Raw genomic sequence first — 16,548 nt, 5'->3', positions numbered from 1 at the left:
CGCCAGTGACAGCGGGAGCGAGTCCCATCTCCAGAAGTTCCCTTTCATCTGTTCTATTAGTCCACCCAAATTCAATTTGTGAAGCTGACCCCATTCCCGTGCCATTTGAATACCCAGGTACCGAAAGCTCCCTCCCACCACCTTGAATGACATCTCCCCCAATCTCTTCTCCTGCCCCTTTGCCTGGATTGACAAAATAATATTCAATTTATAACCTGAGAACCGACCAAATTCCTACAGTATCCCCATATTCCCTCCAATCCCCACAGCGGGTCTGCTGCATACAGGAGCACATCATCCGCATAGAGCGAGACCCTGTGTTCCACCCCCCCTCGCACTATCCCCTGCCAAATGTTCAACGCTCGCAGCGCCATTGCCAAAGGCTCTATGGCCAGAGCAAACAGTAGTGGGGTGAGTGGACATCCCTGCCTCGTCCCCCGATACAAGCTAAAGTAATCCGACCCCACCCAATTCGTCTTACATTTGCCACTGGTGCCTGATAGAGCAACCAGACCCAATCCACAAATCCCAGCCCGAATCCAAAGTGTCCCAGGACCTCCCACAAATATTTCCACTCCAGCCGATCAAAGGCCTTCTCTGCATCCATGGCCACCATCACCTCGACCTCGCGATGCCTATGATCCTTAGGCATCATAATTACATTTTAAGAGCCGCCTAATATTGATTGCCAGGTGTCGCCCCTTAACAAACCCCGTCTGATCCTCCTATTACCCGTGGGATGCAGTCCTTGATCCGTGTGGCCAACAGCTTAGCATCCCCATTTAATAAGGAGATTGGTCTATGCATTTTCATTTCTTGACACCTCATTAACATTCCCAGATATGGGCAGGAGTACTCAGCCCCTGCCATCGCTTGCATAGAGAAATGTCAGAAGTGTTGGAAGGCAGCCAAATTCCCTGTTTTACCTCCCACTCTGCTCCCAAAATGGGTAGTAATGAGGATAACCTAACTTAACATTTCTAATGGGGAAACTTGCTGCATTCCTGGAAATAGGTGGACAGCATGAAGATACTCGTGGATGAAGTCAATGGGAATTAAAATTGGGAGAAATGTTTCAATGGGCTGCCAGTTCCCTATTGTCCATTTTATACTGCCACACAAAGTGAAGATCTGTCCTATGATATTTGTTCCTTCACCGCAGCTCTTGCTCAAGAATTGCTTTGTTTGGCCCTTGTTCCGCACTGTAACCAATCACTGTTTGTCGATGTACCATTTGTCAATGTACTCTGTTGATTATGCTTTTTGTCTACTATGTATGTACTGTGTACACTCCCTTAGCCGCAGAAAAATACTTTTCACTGTATTTCAGTACATGTGACAATAAATATCAATCAATCGATCAATCCTAACTCCAAAATTAAATAGAAATATACAGCAGAACATATGGCTGAGTAAATTTAATTTTGTTACATCACAAGACAATATTCACCTTGTAGAATCTAAACCTGTCCTCATTTCCCAAAAGAAGGATGAGAGCAACTACTCAGAGTGTCTTTGTGGTCAATTCTGTAGTTTTTAATGAGTTCCATCTAAGTTTGTGGACCCAATGATATACGACTACAAACAAAACAATCCTATGGTACGGGTTGATGTGATCGTCTGCGACAGATTATCCTTTTCCCTTTATATTTGTATGGTTCATAAAATATCTTAAGACCTTCTGGGAAGGAATGGTGAACAGGTATACCATGCCTCGTTGCTCAACAGCATCTATATACAGAGCCAAGTTGACGATGGCAATCAGTGAACTGTACAGCTACATATTCATGGCCTTGTCAATGATGCAGAGAACTGCTGGGGGGTGGGGAAATAACAAGTTAAAAAGATGTTTAGTGGAGCAAATACTATAAGCTTCTTGTGCAACAGCCTTAACTGTTGACTCATGCGCTATTGATCTTCATACATTTTTTATGAAGGAGCTGCTTATCCAACCTTAGAAAGAGTCACCCAACCATTGACTGGATTGGCAAAGAAACTCTTAGATGGGTTGCAAACAAAAAACCTTCTAGTGGCTCCTCTTGGAGATGACGACCATGAACAAACAAACCAGCCAAACTAGTTGGGGTATAAGATTATTTGTATCATCTGTATTTCTGGATATAGTGAGTATTACATTTATCTCAGAGAAACTTTCACAGGCAATTTGGAGCATATGGTATCATTTTAATAACTGATACAGTGAAACTAATCAACACAGTGTACCTTCATTTATGGGGCAGCACGGTAGCATAGTGGTTAGCACTATGGCTTCAAAGCACCAGGGTCCCAGGTTCGATTCCTGCTTAGGTCACTGTCTGTGCGGTGTCTGCACGTTCTCTCCGGGTCTGCGTGGGTTTCCTCCGGGTGCTCCGGTTTCCTCCAATAGTCCAAAGATGTGCAGGTTAGGTGGATTGGCCATGCTAAATTCCCCTTAGGTTAGATGGGGTTGCAGGGTTACAGGGATAGGGTGGAGGTGTGGGCTTAACTAGGGTGCTCTTTCTAAGAGCCGGTGCAGACTCGATGGGCCGAATGGTCTCCTTCTGCACTGTAAAGTCTATGAGATTTATCGTTTGATGCGAGAATTTGATTACCTGGATAATTTTTGAAAACATTTTTCACCGCATCCTTATTTCCATCAAATTATTTGTTGCTGCCTCACGGCGCCGAGGTCCCAGGTTCGATCTCAGCTCTGGGTCACTGTCCGTGTGGAGTTTGCACATTCTCCCTGTGTTTGCATGAGTTTCGCCCCCACAACCCAAAAGATGTGCAGGGTAGGTGAATTGGCCACGCTAAATTGCCCCTTAATTGGAAAAATGAATTGGGTACTCTAAATTTATTTTATTTTTTAAATATTTGCTGCTATTTCCCTGTGAGTGAAGGGCCGTATTGATAGGGGTGGTCTAATCAGGTGGGGAAAAAGTTAAATATTTCTGCTTGGTTCAATTTAAGCTCGAGGTCCCTGATTTGCTGTGTATGTGTTTCAGGCGGGAGCACACCTCCTGGTATCACCGCACCAGCTGTGCCTAGCATTCCCTCTCCAATTGGAGTAAATGGATTCACCGGCCTTCCACCGCAGGCTAACGGACAGCCAACAGCAGAAGCCGTCTTCGCTAATGGAATCCACCCCTATCCAGGTATACATTCACAGTCTTCAATTACATTACAATCAGAATGGAAAATGCAGAGTGAGAACTTAATTCCCACATGAGGGGGGAAAAAAACTGTCAGCTTTGCAAATGCGTGGTTGGAAGGGAAAAATCTTGCTGTTTATTCTTAGCCGGGATCAGCCTCTGTGCCTCTAAATTTGCGATTTTCGAGAGTTTGTTCTTAGCAGTTTCTTTACTGTCACTGATAGGTGCCCTGGTGTTTGGGGTCAACTTCTATCCTTAATATATCTTTTTTAGCACAGAATGATGCCTGTGAATTTATTCTGTTCGTACAAAAGGCATGTTACGGCTGCATAATAAGTATGAATTCATGCAGGTTAAAGATGGAACCAGCTTAACCATTTTGTAACAAACCAGAATCAGTCATGAGTAAGTTTTTCATATTGGAGATCACAAACTAATAGCAAATAATAGCAAAAATACACAGCAAGGCCAGCTGCTAATGGAAAGAGAAAGACCAGATTATTGTGTAGATTAGAGGATCTTCGTCAGAGCCATTAAATTCAAACAACCTCCAACTAAAACATTAACCTGTCTGTTCTCCTTTCAGAAGTTCATGATGTAATTCCTGTCTATTTGCAGCAAATAATACTGTCCATACTCAAGAAAGGACTTGTATCTATATGGTGCTCTTAACAACCTCAGCACATCTTAAAGCACTGTACAGACAATTAAGCATTTTTGAAATGTAGTCACTGTTTGGAATATGGAAAATTATGTCGTCAATTTATACACAGTAGGTCCCAGAGGCGTGATGACCAGATAGCCAGTTTTAGTGACATCTGTTGAAGGATAAAAGCTGGTAGGACATTGGGGAGAACAACCCTGCTATTTTACAAATAGCCATGGGATCTTTTATCTTCACCTGACAGGGTGAATGGGGCCTCAATTTAACATCTCATCTGAAAGACAGTTCCTTAGGCAATGCAATGCTCACTTCGTACTGTACTGAAATGATTAGCCTAGATTACATACTCAAGGCTCTGGAGTGAGACTTGAACCTACAACCTTCTGACGCTGCAGGGGTGTCACCGCTGAATCACAGCTAATATCTTTCAGTTCTTTGTCGCAGTGCCTTCACTAAGTTTGGTAAACAATATCACAGTGTGGTATTGCTAGCACATTATTGTGGGTACTATCCTGTAAATTGCTTTGTCGTGGGCAGGGTAAGAGATTGCACACTACCCTTTCATCTCCAAAACCTGGGGTCAAATCCCTTCTAAACTGAAAAGTGGAAAGTCTCCTATCTCTACTTTGGGTAACAGTTTACCATGAAAAGGGTTTGGGCAGCCTCAAACCAGTTCTTAATGAATGCAAGTTCATAGCACAGAATTATTGACATTTATGGAACCAAGCTGTTTTTCTCACTCAATAGGAAAATGAAGGAAATGTTAGACAATAAGGGTTGTTCTTCCTTGACCAATATTTTACCAGACATTAAATTTGAAACAACATGAAATAATTTATCAGCGATAGGAATTCAAATTTACAGGTAGCCTGGTTATGCCAATAGATTGAGCTTTGCACTTTATATTTATAATTTGCAATTTTAATTCTTATTCTGCCAGAGACAGAGCGCACCTGGAAGACATAAGTTGCTTACTCACGAAGGTAAACGGAAAATTCTGGAAATACTTATCAAGTCAGGTAGCATTTGCAGAAAGATAAAAACGGAATTAATGGGTGGAATTTTCCCAAAATCTATCAGAGTATCAGTTTCAGACTGGAAACAGGTGTGCGTCTCTCCAGCTGCACAGCTGAATTTTCTCTCCAGATTTTCTGGGATGTGTGCGCAGTGAATCTGGGGACGTGGTTTCCGCCGTCATTTTGGCGGGTTAAGGCCTGATAGAGCCGGCAGCGCCGGCTCCACAGAGAAAGATGGCGCCCCAACCTGAACAAAAAATAAACTCCCCCCATCCCTCACAGACATGGAGGACTCCCCAATAAGCATCGGTGTGACGCCCCCTGCCACAAGCTTCGGGGAGACTCCTCCCATCCCCCAAAGGCATTGCCCCTCCCCCCCCCCCCTTATGTATCGAGATACCCACCACACTCCACAAGAATCAGGTAACCTGCTGTCTCCAAAGACATCAGGGCACTCCCCCAGCCCAAAAGCACTGGCACCCCCCCCCCACACCACCATGAATGTATGGCACATTACCCCACCCATTCACAAGCCCAACAAGTATTAGCACCCCTCTCTCCCCGAAGGCATCGGCGCATCCTCCCTCCCCTGACAAGCATCGATGTACTTTATTCCCACCACACATAAGGGGAATCCCCAAATAGGGCTCCATGAGGGACTGCCCCTAGCAGTGCCAGGGTGCGAGGTCCTGGCACTGGACGGGCATACCCCTCATCACCCGCAGACTATACTCACCTGTGCACCTCCAGTATGGCCATCACGGCTTGTTTCCATTTTTGAAAAACAGTAGTAATTCGCACTGGCGTGACGTCAATATGGCTGGGTGGAAAGATACATTGAGCGCGGAACTAGCGGTATCAAGCCTGCTAATGATGTTATTATGAATGGTAAAATATGCCAATCCGGCTCATGCTCTTTCTGGGCGTAAACCTGGTCGAGGGGGCAGGGAAGATCCCAAACTGAAATCTCGCCAGCACAAATCTCGTTTTCGGCCTCTCGCGAGATTTAGCAGCCATTGAGGAACTTGGGCCCAGCTAGCAGAGCCGCTAAATTGCAGCCGATGTTTCTTTTTGTCAGGACAGAAGAAGCTGAGAGATAGAAACGGTTTTATGGAAGCAGGGAGATGGAGAAAGAACAAAAGAGAAAGTTTGTGCTTGGGTGGAAGACAGCAATGATTAAATGATGACAAACTGGATAATGGTGCAAGTCAAAATGAGATGTTAATGGGACAAGAAAACAAAAAGATGGGTCTGGACGAGGTGTCAATGGGGATAGCAGCATCAGCACCAAGAGCTGCCAAGCAAAAGAAATGGGGGCAGAGGCCATGGTCTCAGTGTGAGTCCAGAATGCTGTAAAGTGCCTCATCAAAAAATAGCAAGCTGTTCCTTACATTCAGTTTCATTTGAACACTGCAAGGCCAAGGACAGAGAAGCCCAAGTGTGAGCAAGTTAGAGAATTAAAATGACAGGTAAGTAAAAGCTCAGGGTCATGCTTGTGGACTGAATGGAAGTGTCCCACAAATTAGTCACCTAGTCTGCATTTGGTCTCCCCATTGCAGAGGAGATGATATTGTGAGCATTAAGAACAGCACACACAGGGGAAGGTTAATGGGGAATTGGGATTGGGTAGTTGTTTAGGTAAGCCACGTTGGCTGGGTTTTGTTGTCGGCTGTGTGTGTGTGTTGTTCATCCTGCTCTTTTGATATCTTGTTAAAATTGTTAAAATTTTAAATGCCTTAATAAAAATACGTTTTTTTTAAACAAAGAACAGTACACACACTAAATGAATGAAGTACAAGAAAATCGTTATTTCACCTGGAAGGAAATTTTGAGGCTTTGTATAATGAGAAGGAAGGAGGTAAAGGGACAGGTGTAGCATCTCTTGTTCTTTCCTAGAAAGGTCTGGTGGGAAGGGTGTTGGGGATGATAGAGGAGTGGACCAGGGTATCGGACACAGTTGAGGACTCTGCCAATCATAGGAGAGCAATTCTTGATTGAGGGAAAAGGCAGACATATTGGAAGCACAAATATGGAAGGCATTATTCCAAGGATTCACACACACCAGACAATGACCACCTCCAATAAGAGAGAATTTAAACACCTCTTCTTGATATTCAACAGCATTGTCATTGCTGAATCCCTAGCCATCAACATAATGGGAGTTACCATAGGCTAGAAACTTAGCTAAACCCCATTTGGTTCATTAATGTCCTTTCGGGAAGGAAATCTGCTGTCCTTACCTGATCTGGCCTACTTGTGACTCCAAATCCACAGCAATCTGGTGCACTCTTAAATGCCCTCTGAAAAGCCAACCTATTCAAGGGAAATTCAGGATGGGCAATAATTTCTTGCCCAGCCAGTGATGCTCACATCCCATGACTGAGTAAAGCAAAACATCCATACAAATACGATAACTGCAAAAGCAAGTCACCGTGACCTTCTCAAGAGCTATTAAGGATTGGCTACAAATGCTGGCCTTGCCAGTGCTACTCCCATCCCAAGAATAAATAAAAAAATACATGCGCCTCCTATTGCTGGATAGAATATATCATTAGCAGAGGTTGTCCAGCAGACTGCTTACTCACCCATTTAGTGGGCTATGGTTTACTGAGCAGGCATAGCTCAGAGTGGGGAAAAGCTAGCAAGTAATAACAAAAATGGAAAGACAATTAACTGGTTCATTAAAAAAATCTTTAAAGATTAATATCCAGCGTCACTGGGAGACACAGAATATGGAGCATAATTCCTGTCACAAACTTTGAGAGGAAAGTTGTTATTAATTTTAAAGTGGCCAAAAAGACAGATAGATGTTTCAAAAAGAAATAATGCAAATCCTGGCACATTGGATTTTAATTTGTATAAAATTCAAAGAGAAACATATCAAGATACTACTGTAAATTGTGTATAATTCTAATTTTAATGAGTAAGTTTAGGTAAGGGACTAAGACATCGGTAAAATTGAAAGAACGAAGTATAAGGTACTGCTGAGCTTGGATTTTATAGACCTTTGGAAGAATGCAAAGGTACGAAAAAAAGAAGGGCCACAGTTTGAAGATAGAATAGGAGCATAGGATTCATAGAATCATAGAATTTACAGTGCAGAAGGAGGCCATTTGGCCCATCGAGCCTGCACCGGCTCTTGGAAAGAGCACACTACTTTTAAAAAAAAAGATTTTTATTAAGGTATTTGCAAAATTTTTATAACAAATTGGGGCAGCGCGGTAGCATTGTGGATAGCTCAATTGCTTCACAGCTCCAGGGTCCCAGGTTCGATTCCGGCTTGGGTCACTGTCTGTGCGGAGTCTGCACATCCTCCCCGTGTGTGCGTGGGTTTTCTCCGGGTGCTCCGGTTTCCTCCCACAGTCCAAAGATGTGCAGGTTAGCTGGATTGGCCATGGTAAATTGCCCTTAGTGTCCAAAATTGCCCTTAATGTTGGGTGGGGTTGCTGGGTTTTGGGGATAGGGTGGAGGTGTGGACCTTGGGTAGGGTGCTCTTTCCAAGAGCCGGTGCAGACTCGATGGGCTGAATGGTCTCCTTCTGCACTGTAAATTCTATGAAATCACAAAAACATTAACATGGTAAAATAAACATTTCCCCACCCGACCCAGTCTTCACACACCTCAACCATCTAACACCGATCTGCCCGCCCGCCCCCACCCCCCCCTTCAGAATGCTGCTTCTGCCGACATTTTAATTTTCCCCGAGAAAGTCGACGAACGGCTGCCACCTCCGAGAGAACCCCAAACATTGACCCTCTTAAGGCAAACTTTATTTTCTCACGACTGAGAATCCCAGTTATGTCACTAACCCAGGTCTCTACACTCGGGGGCTTCGAGTCCTTCCATATTAAAAGGATCCGTCTCCGGGCTACTTGGAAGGCAAAGGCCAGGACATCGGCCTCTTTCACTCCCTGAACTCCCGGATCTTCTGACACTCCAAAGATCGGTACCTCTGGGCTCGGCACCACCCGTGTTTCTAGCACGGTAGACATTGCCTTTGCAAACCCCTGGCAAAACCCTCTGAGCTTCGGGCATGCCCAGAACATGTGGACATGGTTTGCTGGGGTTCCCGCGCACCTCGCACATCTATCTTCTACCCCGAAAAACTTGCTCATCCTCGCCGCCGTCATGTGTGCCCGGAAGACAACCTTAAATTGTATTAGGCTAAGCCTGGCACATGATGAGGAGGAATTGACCATAGACCCACCTCTAACTCTCCTCCTAGCTCGTCCTCCCACTTGCCCTTAAGCTCCTCCACCGGGGTTTCCTCCGCCTCCAACAGCTCCTGGTAGATATCCCCCACCCAGGTACCGGAAACTACTCTATCCTGTATCCCCCGTGGCGGCAGCAGTGGAAAGGCCGCACCTGTTTCCCCAGGAAGTCTCGCACTTGCAAATATCTAAACCCATTCCCTGGCGGCAGTTTAAATTTATCCTCCAGCGCCTTCAAGCTGGGAAAGCTCCCGTCTATAAACAGATCCCCCATCTTTCTAATTCCTGCCCTCTGCCAGCTCTGGAACCCGCCATCCAGCCTGCCCGGTGCAAACCTGTTGTTACAAGTCGGGGTCCAGACCGACGCACCCTCCACCTTCTTATACCTCCTCCATTGCCCCCAGATCCTCAGTGCCACCACTACTACCGGACTTGTGGAGTATCGGGCCGGTGAGAACGGCAAAGGTGCCATTACCAATGCTCCCAGACTGGTGTCTTTACATGACGCCGTCTCCATCCGCTCCCCATGCCGACCCCTCCCCCATTACCCACTTCCTAATCATGGCTATATTAGCTGCCCAGTAGTAGTTGCAGAAGTTCAGCAGCGCCAACCCACTCTCCCCCCCGACTACGCTCCAACCACATTTTCTTCACTCGTGGGGTTTTACTCGCCTACACAAAGCCCAAAATGATCTTGTTCACCCGCTTGAAAAAGGCCTTGGGGATGAAGATGGGGAGGAGGCACTGAAAGACAAACAGAAATCTGGGGAGGACTGTCATTTTCACGGTCTGTACCCTCCCCGCCAGTGATAGCGGGAGCATGTCCCATCTCTTAAAGTCCCCTTCCATTTGCTCTACCAATCGGGATAGATTAAGCTGATGCAATGCCTCCCATTTCCGAGCCACCTGGATTCCCAGATAGCGAAAGCTCTTCCCTACCATCCTAAGCGGCACCTCTCCCAGTCTCTCCTCCTGCCCTCTAGCCTGAATCACGAACATCTCGCTCTTCCCCATGTTCAATTTATATCCCAAAAAACTGCCAAATTCCCCCAAGATCCGCATAACCTCCCCCATCCCCTCCAACGGGTCCGAAATGTACAAAAGCAAATCGTCCGCGTAGAGCGAGACCCGGTGCTCCAACCCCCCCCCCCCCCCCGCCGAACCAGCCCCTGCCAGTTCCTTGAAGCTCTTAATGCCATGGCCAGTGGCTCTATAGCTAGAGAAAACAATAACGGGGAGAGGGAGCACCCTTGCCTCGTCCCTCGATGTAATTTAAAATACCCCAACCTCAGCCGGTTCGTACGCACACTCGCTCCAGGCGCCTGGTAGAGCAACCTCACCCAGCCAATAAAGCCCTCACCAAGCCCAAACCTTCCCAGCGCCTCCCACAGGTACTCCCACTCCACCCGATCAAAAGCCTTCTCCGCATCCATCGCTACCACCACCTCCGTCTCTCCTCTTTCTGAGGGCATCATAATAACATTTAAAAGCCTCCGAACATTGGCTTTGAGTTGCCTGCCCTTAACGAATCCCGTCCCCTATCACCCCCGGAATGCAGTCTTCTATCCTTGTGGCCAATATCTTAGCCAACAACTTGGTATCCACATTCAAAAGCGAGATCGGCCTATATGACCCACACTGCTCAGGATCCTTCTCCTGTTTAAGAATAAGTGAAATCGAGGCCTGCGACATTGTCGGGGCGAGGATTCCCTTCTCTCTAGCCTCATTAAATGTCCTCATCAGCAGTGGGCTCAATATCTCTGAGAACGTCTTATAAAATTCCACCGGGTAGCCATCCGGCCCCGGAGCCTTGCCCGACTGCATATCCTCCAGCCCCTTGATAATTTTCTCAATCTCAACTGGGGCTCCCAGCCCCTCCACCAGGACCTCCTCCACCCTCGGAAGCCTCAACTGATCCAGAAATTGCCTCATCCCCTCCACTCCAGCCGGGGGTTCCGACACATATAATTTACTGTACAATTCTTTTAAAACTTTGTTCACTCCCCCTGGGTCCAAGACCATGTTACCATCCCTATTCTTCACTCTACCAATCTCCCTGGCCGCCTCTCTCTTCCTAAGCTGTTGCGCCAGCATCCTACTCGCCTTTTCGCCATACTCATAAACCACCCCCTTTACCTTCCTCAACTGTTCCACTGCTTTCCCTGGGGTCAACAACTCAAACTCCGCCTGCAACTTCCGCCGCTCCCTCAGGAGCCCCGCGTCCAGGGTCTCCGCGTATCTCCTGTCCACCCGGAGTATCTCCTCCACTAATCTCTCCCTCTCCACCCGTTCCCCCTTTTCCCTTTGGGACTGAATCAAAATTAGTTCCCCTCTAACAACTGCCAACTCTATTGGCTGATTCCGAACCCGGTCGATTAAAGTATCAGGCTTTGCCTTGGCTCTGTGAGCGAGCCACACTATTAGCATTCCCCCCCCCCCCCCCCAGCTAAACTTGCCTCTCTTTGCCTGGGAAAATTCCCTCCTTATTATTGGGCCACCATAGTGTTAAGAGAAATTGTGCACTGCTGCCTGTGTGCTTCAAATATTAGAAAATAGGCACTGGGGAAGCAGAATTCTACTTCTATAATCATGCAGGCCCCAAGTTCTCTACCGACAGGCAGTGTGGAAATTACAGCTCAGACCTTGCCAGCTACACCTTGCACTCAACTATTATTGGTCTCAGATCAATGGTGTGGAGCCCAAGGTCTCTGCTGAAAATTATCTGGGATCATATTACATTGAATGATCAACGGTGAGTAATGTAGCTTTTGAATTAAATTTTGGGATTCGGATGGGATCACAGAGCAAAGCTCTAATGCCTTTTGAACCCTGGGATTAAATTCCACGCTTTGCTTGATCTTTGCTGACTGTAGCTTACACAATGAGTGATAGTTCCTCAATGAAATGAAACTGGTGCTAATGACAGTTAAAGCGTTGCTGAATGACTGGTTGATGAGCGTTGATAACTGCTGTGAGGACCTCACTGCAGATTGAAACTACCATCCGATTCTCTACAGGGTACAATAGGGAAGTTATCCTTGCAGTTAAAAGCAGGATTAGAACACGATATTATTAATGCACTACTTCTTCTAATGCAACCTAGAAATTTTCCTCTCTTCCCCTCTCCTAAACAAAACACTGTACAGTAACTGAGAACATTGTACCAGTATCTTCAATTGTATCCCCAGCACTATCTTGCTTCAAACCTCTGAATGCTCATTCCTCAATACTTTGTGCTATCAGGAGCATTGGTAAGGTTACTGCCCACTTGAGAACAGTTATATATTGCTCAGTAGCACTCGCTGCAATGCAGATAGGCTGAAGTTAGAAAAATTCTACAAAAAGGCTGCACAAGTTAATTGAATGCTGGCCTTTACATATAAAGGACTAGAAGGTAAGGGAATAAAGTTGTACTTCAGCTATACAAAGCCCAGGCTAGACCTTCCTTCGGAAGGATAAATTGGCCGAGGCGGAAATGCAGCTTAGATTTACTAGAACGATACCTGGACTCAATGGGTTAAATACAAGACGGGATTCGAGTCATAAAGACATAGAGGTCTCCAGCTCAGAAAAGGCCCTTCAGCCCATCGTGTCTGCATCATTCAAAAACAACCACCTAAGTATTCTAATCCCATTTTCCAGCACTTGGCCCATAGCCTTGTATGCATTTATACCGCAAGTGCCCATTTAAATACTTCTTAAATGTTATGAGTGTCTCTGCCTCTCTCTCAGACTCTCACCACCTTCTGGGTGAACAAGTTTTTCCTCACATCCCATCTAAACTTCCTGCCCATTCCCTTAAATCTGTGCCCCCTGGTCATTGATCCCTCCACTAAGGGAAAAGTTTCTTCCTGTCTACTCGGCCTATGTCCCTCATAATTTTAAACAACCCTCGTCTATCCAATCTCTCTTCATAGCTAAAACTCTCCAGCCCAGCCAACATCCTGGGGAATCTCCTCTGCACCGTTTCCAATGCTATCGCATCCCTCCTTTAATGTGGATTCCAGAATTGCACACAATACCCTAGCTGTGGCTGAACCAATGTTTTATGCCGTTCCAACATAACCTCACTGCTCTTGAATTCTGTGCCTTGGCAAATAAAGGCAATGAAACCATATATCTTCTTAACCACTTTATCCACCTGCTTTGCCAGCTTAAGGGTCCTGCACAAACAAGGGTTGTATTCCTGGAATTTAGAAGATTAAGGGGTGATTTGACCAACATTTTCAAGATATTAAGGGAAACTTATAGTGTGTATAGAGAAAACTATTTCTCCCCAGTTGGGAAGTTTAGAATTAGGTGGCATGGCCTAAACATTAGGGCCAGTTTTCAGGAGTGAAATTAGGAAAAACTTCTACACACAAAGCGTGGTAGAAATTGGAATTCTTTTCTGCAAATTACAATTGTTGCTAGATCAATTGTTCATTTTAAATCTGAATTTGACAGGTTTTTGTTAACCAATGGTATTAAGGGATATGGGGAAAAGACAAGTTTGTGGAGTTAGTTCACAGATCAGCCATTATCTCACAGAATAGAGAAACTGGTTCGAGAGGCTAAACAATCCACTCCTGTTCCTATGTTCTTTTGGTTGGCAGTAGTCCCTGGGACAGCTGTGCTTGACCTATATGTGGCCCTTTTGGGAAAAAAGGCCTCCAGGTCAGTCTTCACAGTGGAAGACACAAATAACATGCCAGTGACTGATGGAAATAAAGATATGATAGGTGAGGACCTTGAGATGATTGTAATCACTAAGGAGGCAGTATTGGGCAAGCTAATGGGGCTAAAGGTAGACAAGTCTCCTGGCCCTGATGGGATGCATCCCAGAGTGTTAAAAGAGATGGCTAGGGAAATTGTAAACGCACTAGTGATAATTTATCAAAATTCACTAGACTCTGGGGTGGTCCCAGAGGATTGGAAAGTAGCAAACGTGACACCACTGTTTAAAAAAGGAGGTCGGCAGAAAGCGGGTAATTATAGGCCAGTAAGCTTAACTTCAGTTGTAGGGAAAATGCTGGAATCTATCATTAAGGAGGAAATAGCGGGGCACCTGGAGGGAAATTGTCCCATTGGGCAGACACAGCATGGGTTCATAATGGGTAGGTCGTGTCTGACTAATTTGGTAGAATTTATGAGGACGTTACCAATGCGGTAGATAACGGGGAGCCAATGGATGTGGTATATCTGGATTTCCAGAAAGCTTTTGACAAGGTGCCACACAAAAGGTTGCTGCATAAACTAAAGATGCATGGCATTGAGGGTAAAGTGGTAGCATGGGTAGAGGATTGGTTAACTAACAGAAAGCAGAGAGTGGGGATAAATGGGTGTTTCTCTGGTTGGCAACCTGTAACTAGTGGAGTCACTCAAGGATCAGTGTTGGGCCCGCAGTTGTTCACAATTTACATAGATGATTTGGAGTTGGGGACCAAGTGCAATGTGGCAAAGTTTGCAGACGACACTAAAATGAGTGGTAAAGCAAAAAGTACAGAGGATACCGGAAGTCTGCAGATGGATTTGGATAGGTTAGGTGAATGGGCTAGGGTCTGGCAGATGGAATTCAATGTTGCCAAGTGTGAGGCTATCCATTTTGGGAGGAATAACAGCAGAATGGATTATTATTTAAACGGTAAGATGTTAAAACATGCTGCTGTGCAGAGGGACCTGGGTGTGCTGGTGCACGAGTCGCAAAAAGTTGGTGTGCAGGTGTAACAGGTGATTAAGAAAGCTAATCGAGTTTTGTCTTTCATTGCTGGAGGGATGGAGTTCAAGACTAGGGAGGTTATGCTGCAATTGTATAAGGTGTTGGTGAGGCCACATCTGGAGTATTGTGTTCAGTTTTGGTCTCCTTACCTGAGAAAGGACATATTGGCACTGGAGGGAGTGCAAAGGATATTCACTAGGTTGATCCCAGAGTTGAGGGGATTAGATTATGACGAGAGGTTGAGTAGACTGGGACTGTACTCATTGGAGTTTAGAAGGACGCGGGGAATCTTATTGAAACATATAAAATTATGAAGGGAATAGATAGGATAGATGCGGGCAGGTTGTTTCCACTGGTCGGGGAAAGCAGAACTAGGGGGCATAGCCTCAAAATAAGGGGAAGTAGATTTAGGACCGAGTTTAGGAGGAACTTCTTCACCCAAAGGGTTGTGAATCTCTGGAATTCCTTGCCCAGTGAAGCAGTTGAGGCTCTTTCTTTAAACGTTTTTAAGAAAAAGATAGATACCTTTCTAAAGAATAAAGGTATTCGGGGATATGGTGTACGGGCCGGAGAGTGGAGCTGAGTCCACAAAGATCAGCCATTATTGAATGGTGGAGCAGGCTCGAGGGGCCAGATGGCCTACTCCTGTTCCTAGTTCTTATGTTCTTATGTCCTATCCCTCCCATTAGGCCTTGGCACCTCAGTTTTTCAAATGTTGGTCTGATCCAAGGCTTAAACCCCAAATTGGCCTGTACATTCAGTTCATTTTTGCTCTATTAATGGTTCCAGCTCTTCAGGTGATGTAGCAGCAACTTCTCTGCAACTTTCCTCTTCAGCATCATAGATTATCATAGAATTTACAGTGCAGAAGGAAGCCATTCGGCCCATCGGCCCATCAGCAGGCTTCCTTGCCATGGCAGGGATCCTATGTTAAAGAGGTTTGCTAACTCTGATTTGGCGTATTGCAGGCGGTATCATCACCTGATCTTGTGCCTCCAATCGCCCCTCCCTTTCATGCATTTTGTTTTTATTCTCATGAGATGAGAGCATCACTGGCAAGGCCAGCATTTATAGCCCATCCCTAATTACCCTTGAGCCACCTTCTTCAGCTGCTGAAATCCGTGTGGTACATGTACATCTACAGTGCTGTTCAAAGGGAGTTCCTGAATTTTGGCCCTGTGCAGTGAAGGAATGGTGTATGGCTTGGAGGGGAACTTACAAATGATGGTGTTTTCAAATGTCTGCTACCCTTGCTCTTCCAACTGGTGGAGCTTATGGGTTTGCAAGGTGCCATGTCAAGTTGCTGCAGGGAATCTTGCAAATTACACAAACTGCTGCCACTGCACACCGATGGTAGAGGGAGTGAAGGTTTAAGGTGGTGGGTAGTGTGCAGATCAAGCCTTTTCCTGGATGGTGTTAAGCTTTCGGAGTGTTGTTTGAATCAGGATGGTGAGTGGCTTGGAGGGGAACCTCCAGGTGGTGGTGTTTCCATAGTGAATAGCGAACCCGCAGCCTGTTTTACATATTTCCCATTGACTTCAGTGGAAAAGAATTCAGGAGAAATGTAACACAGGCTGCTGACTAGTAAGTGCAAAAAGTCAACATGACCCTCCTGTGTATGTGTGCGTATGTATGGACGTGTGGGTGCATGTAGAAAACTCATCAATGTACACTCAAAAAATTTGAATTGTGCTGATTTCATCCATGTGAAGTGGTATAAGTGGCACTACTTAGCAGTGCTTGGCACTCAGAAATGCATGTGAGCCTTGGTAAGGTGTTACATCTACAGCACATTAAAAGACTCAACATGCAGCTCAGGCACCACTTC

The 16,548-nt window shown here is 45.6% G+C and overlaps 1 protein-coding gene across 23 annotated transcripts in view; it reads left to right on the top strand.

Moving 5' to 3' along the window:
* Positions 1-16,548, top strand: part of celf4 (CUGBP, Elav-like family member 4) — a 1,524,235-nt gene that overhangs the window by 1,371,922 nt on the left and 135,765 nt on the right. For all 23 annotated transcript variants that reach the window (XR_011940282.1, XM_072497251.1, XM_072497244.1 and 20 more), the window contains one exon: positions 2,985-3,134. Coding sequence is in view for 22 of the 23 variants with exons in the window: in XM_072497251.1 (XP_072353352.1) it covers positions 2,985-3,134 (150 nt within the window). In the remaining variant the exon portion in view is untranslated. The remainder of the gene's footprint in view (positions 1-2,984; positions 3,135-16,548) is intronic.

Source organism: Scyliorhinus torazame, chromosome 3, assembly GCF_047496885.1.
Source record: "Scyliorhinus torazame isolate Kashiwa2021f chromosome 3, sScyTor2.1, whole genome shotgun sequence".
Taxonomy (NCBI): domain Eukaryota; kingdom Metazoa; phylum Chordata; class Chondrichthyes; order Carcharhiniformes; family Scyliorhinidae; genus Scyliorhinus; species Scyliorhinus torazame.
Note: the sequence above shows the minus strand (reverse complement) of the source record. Positions and strands in the feature narration are given on the sequence as shown.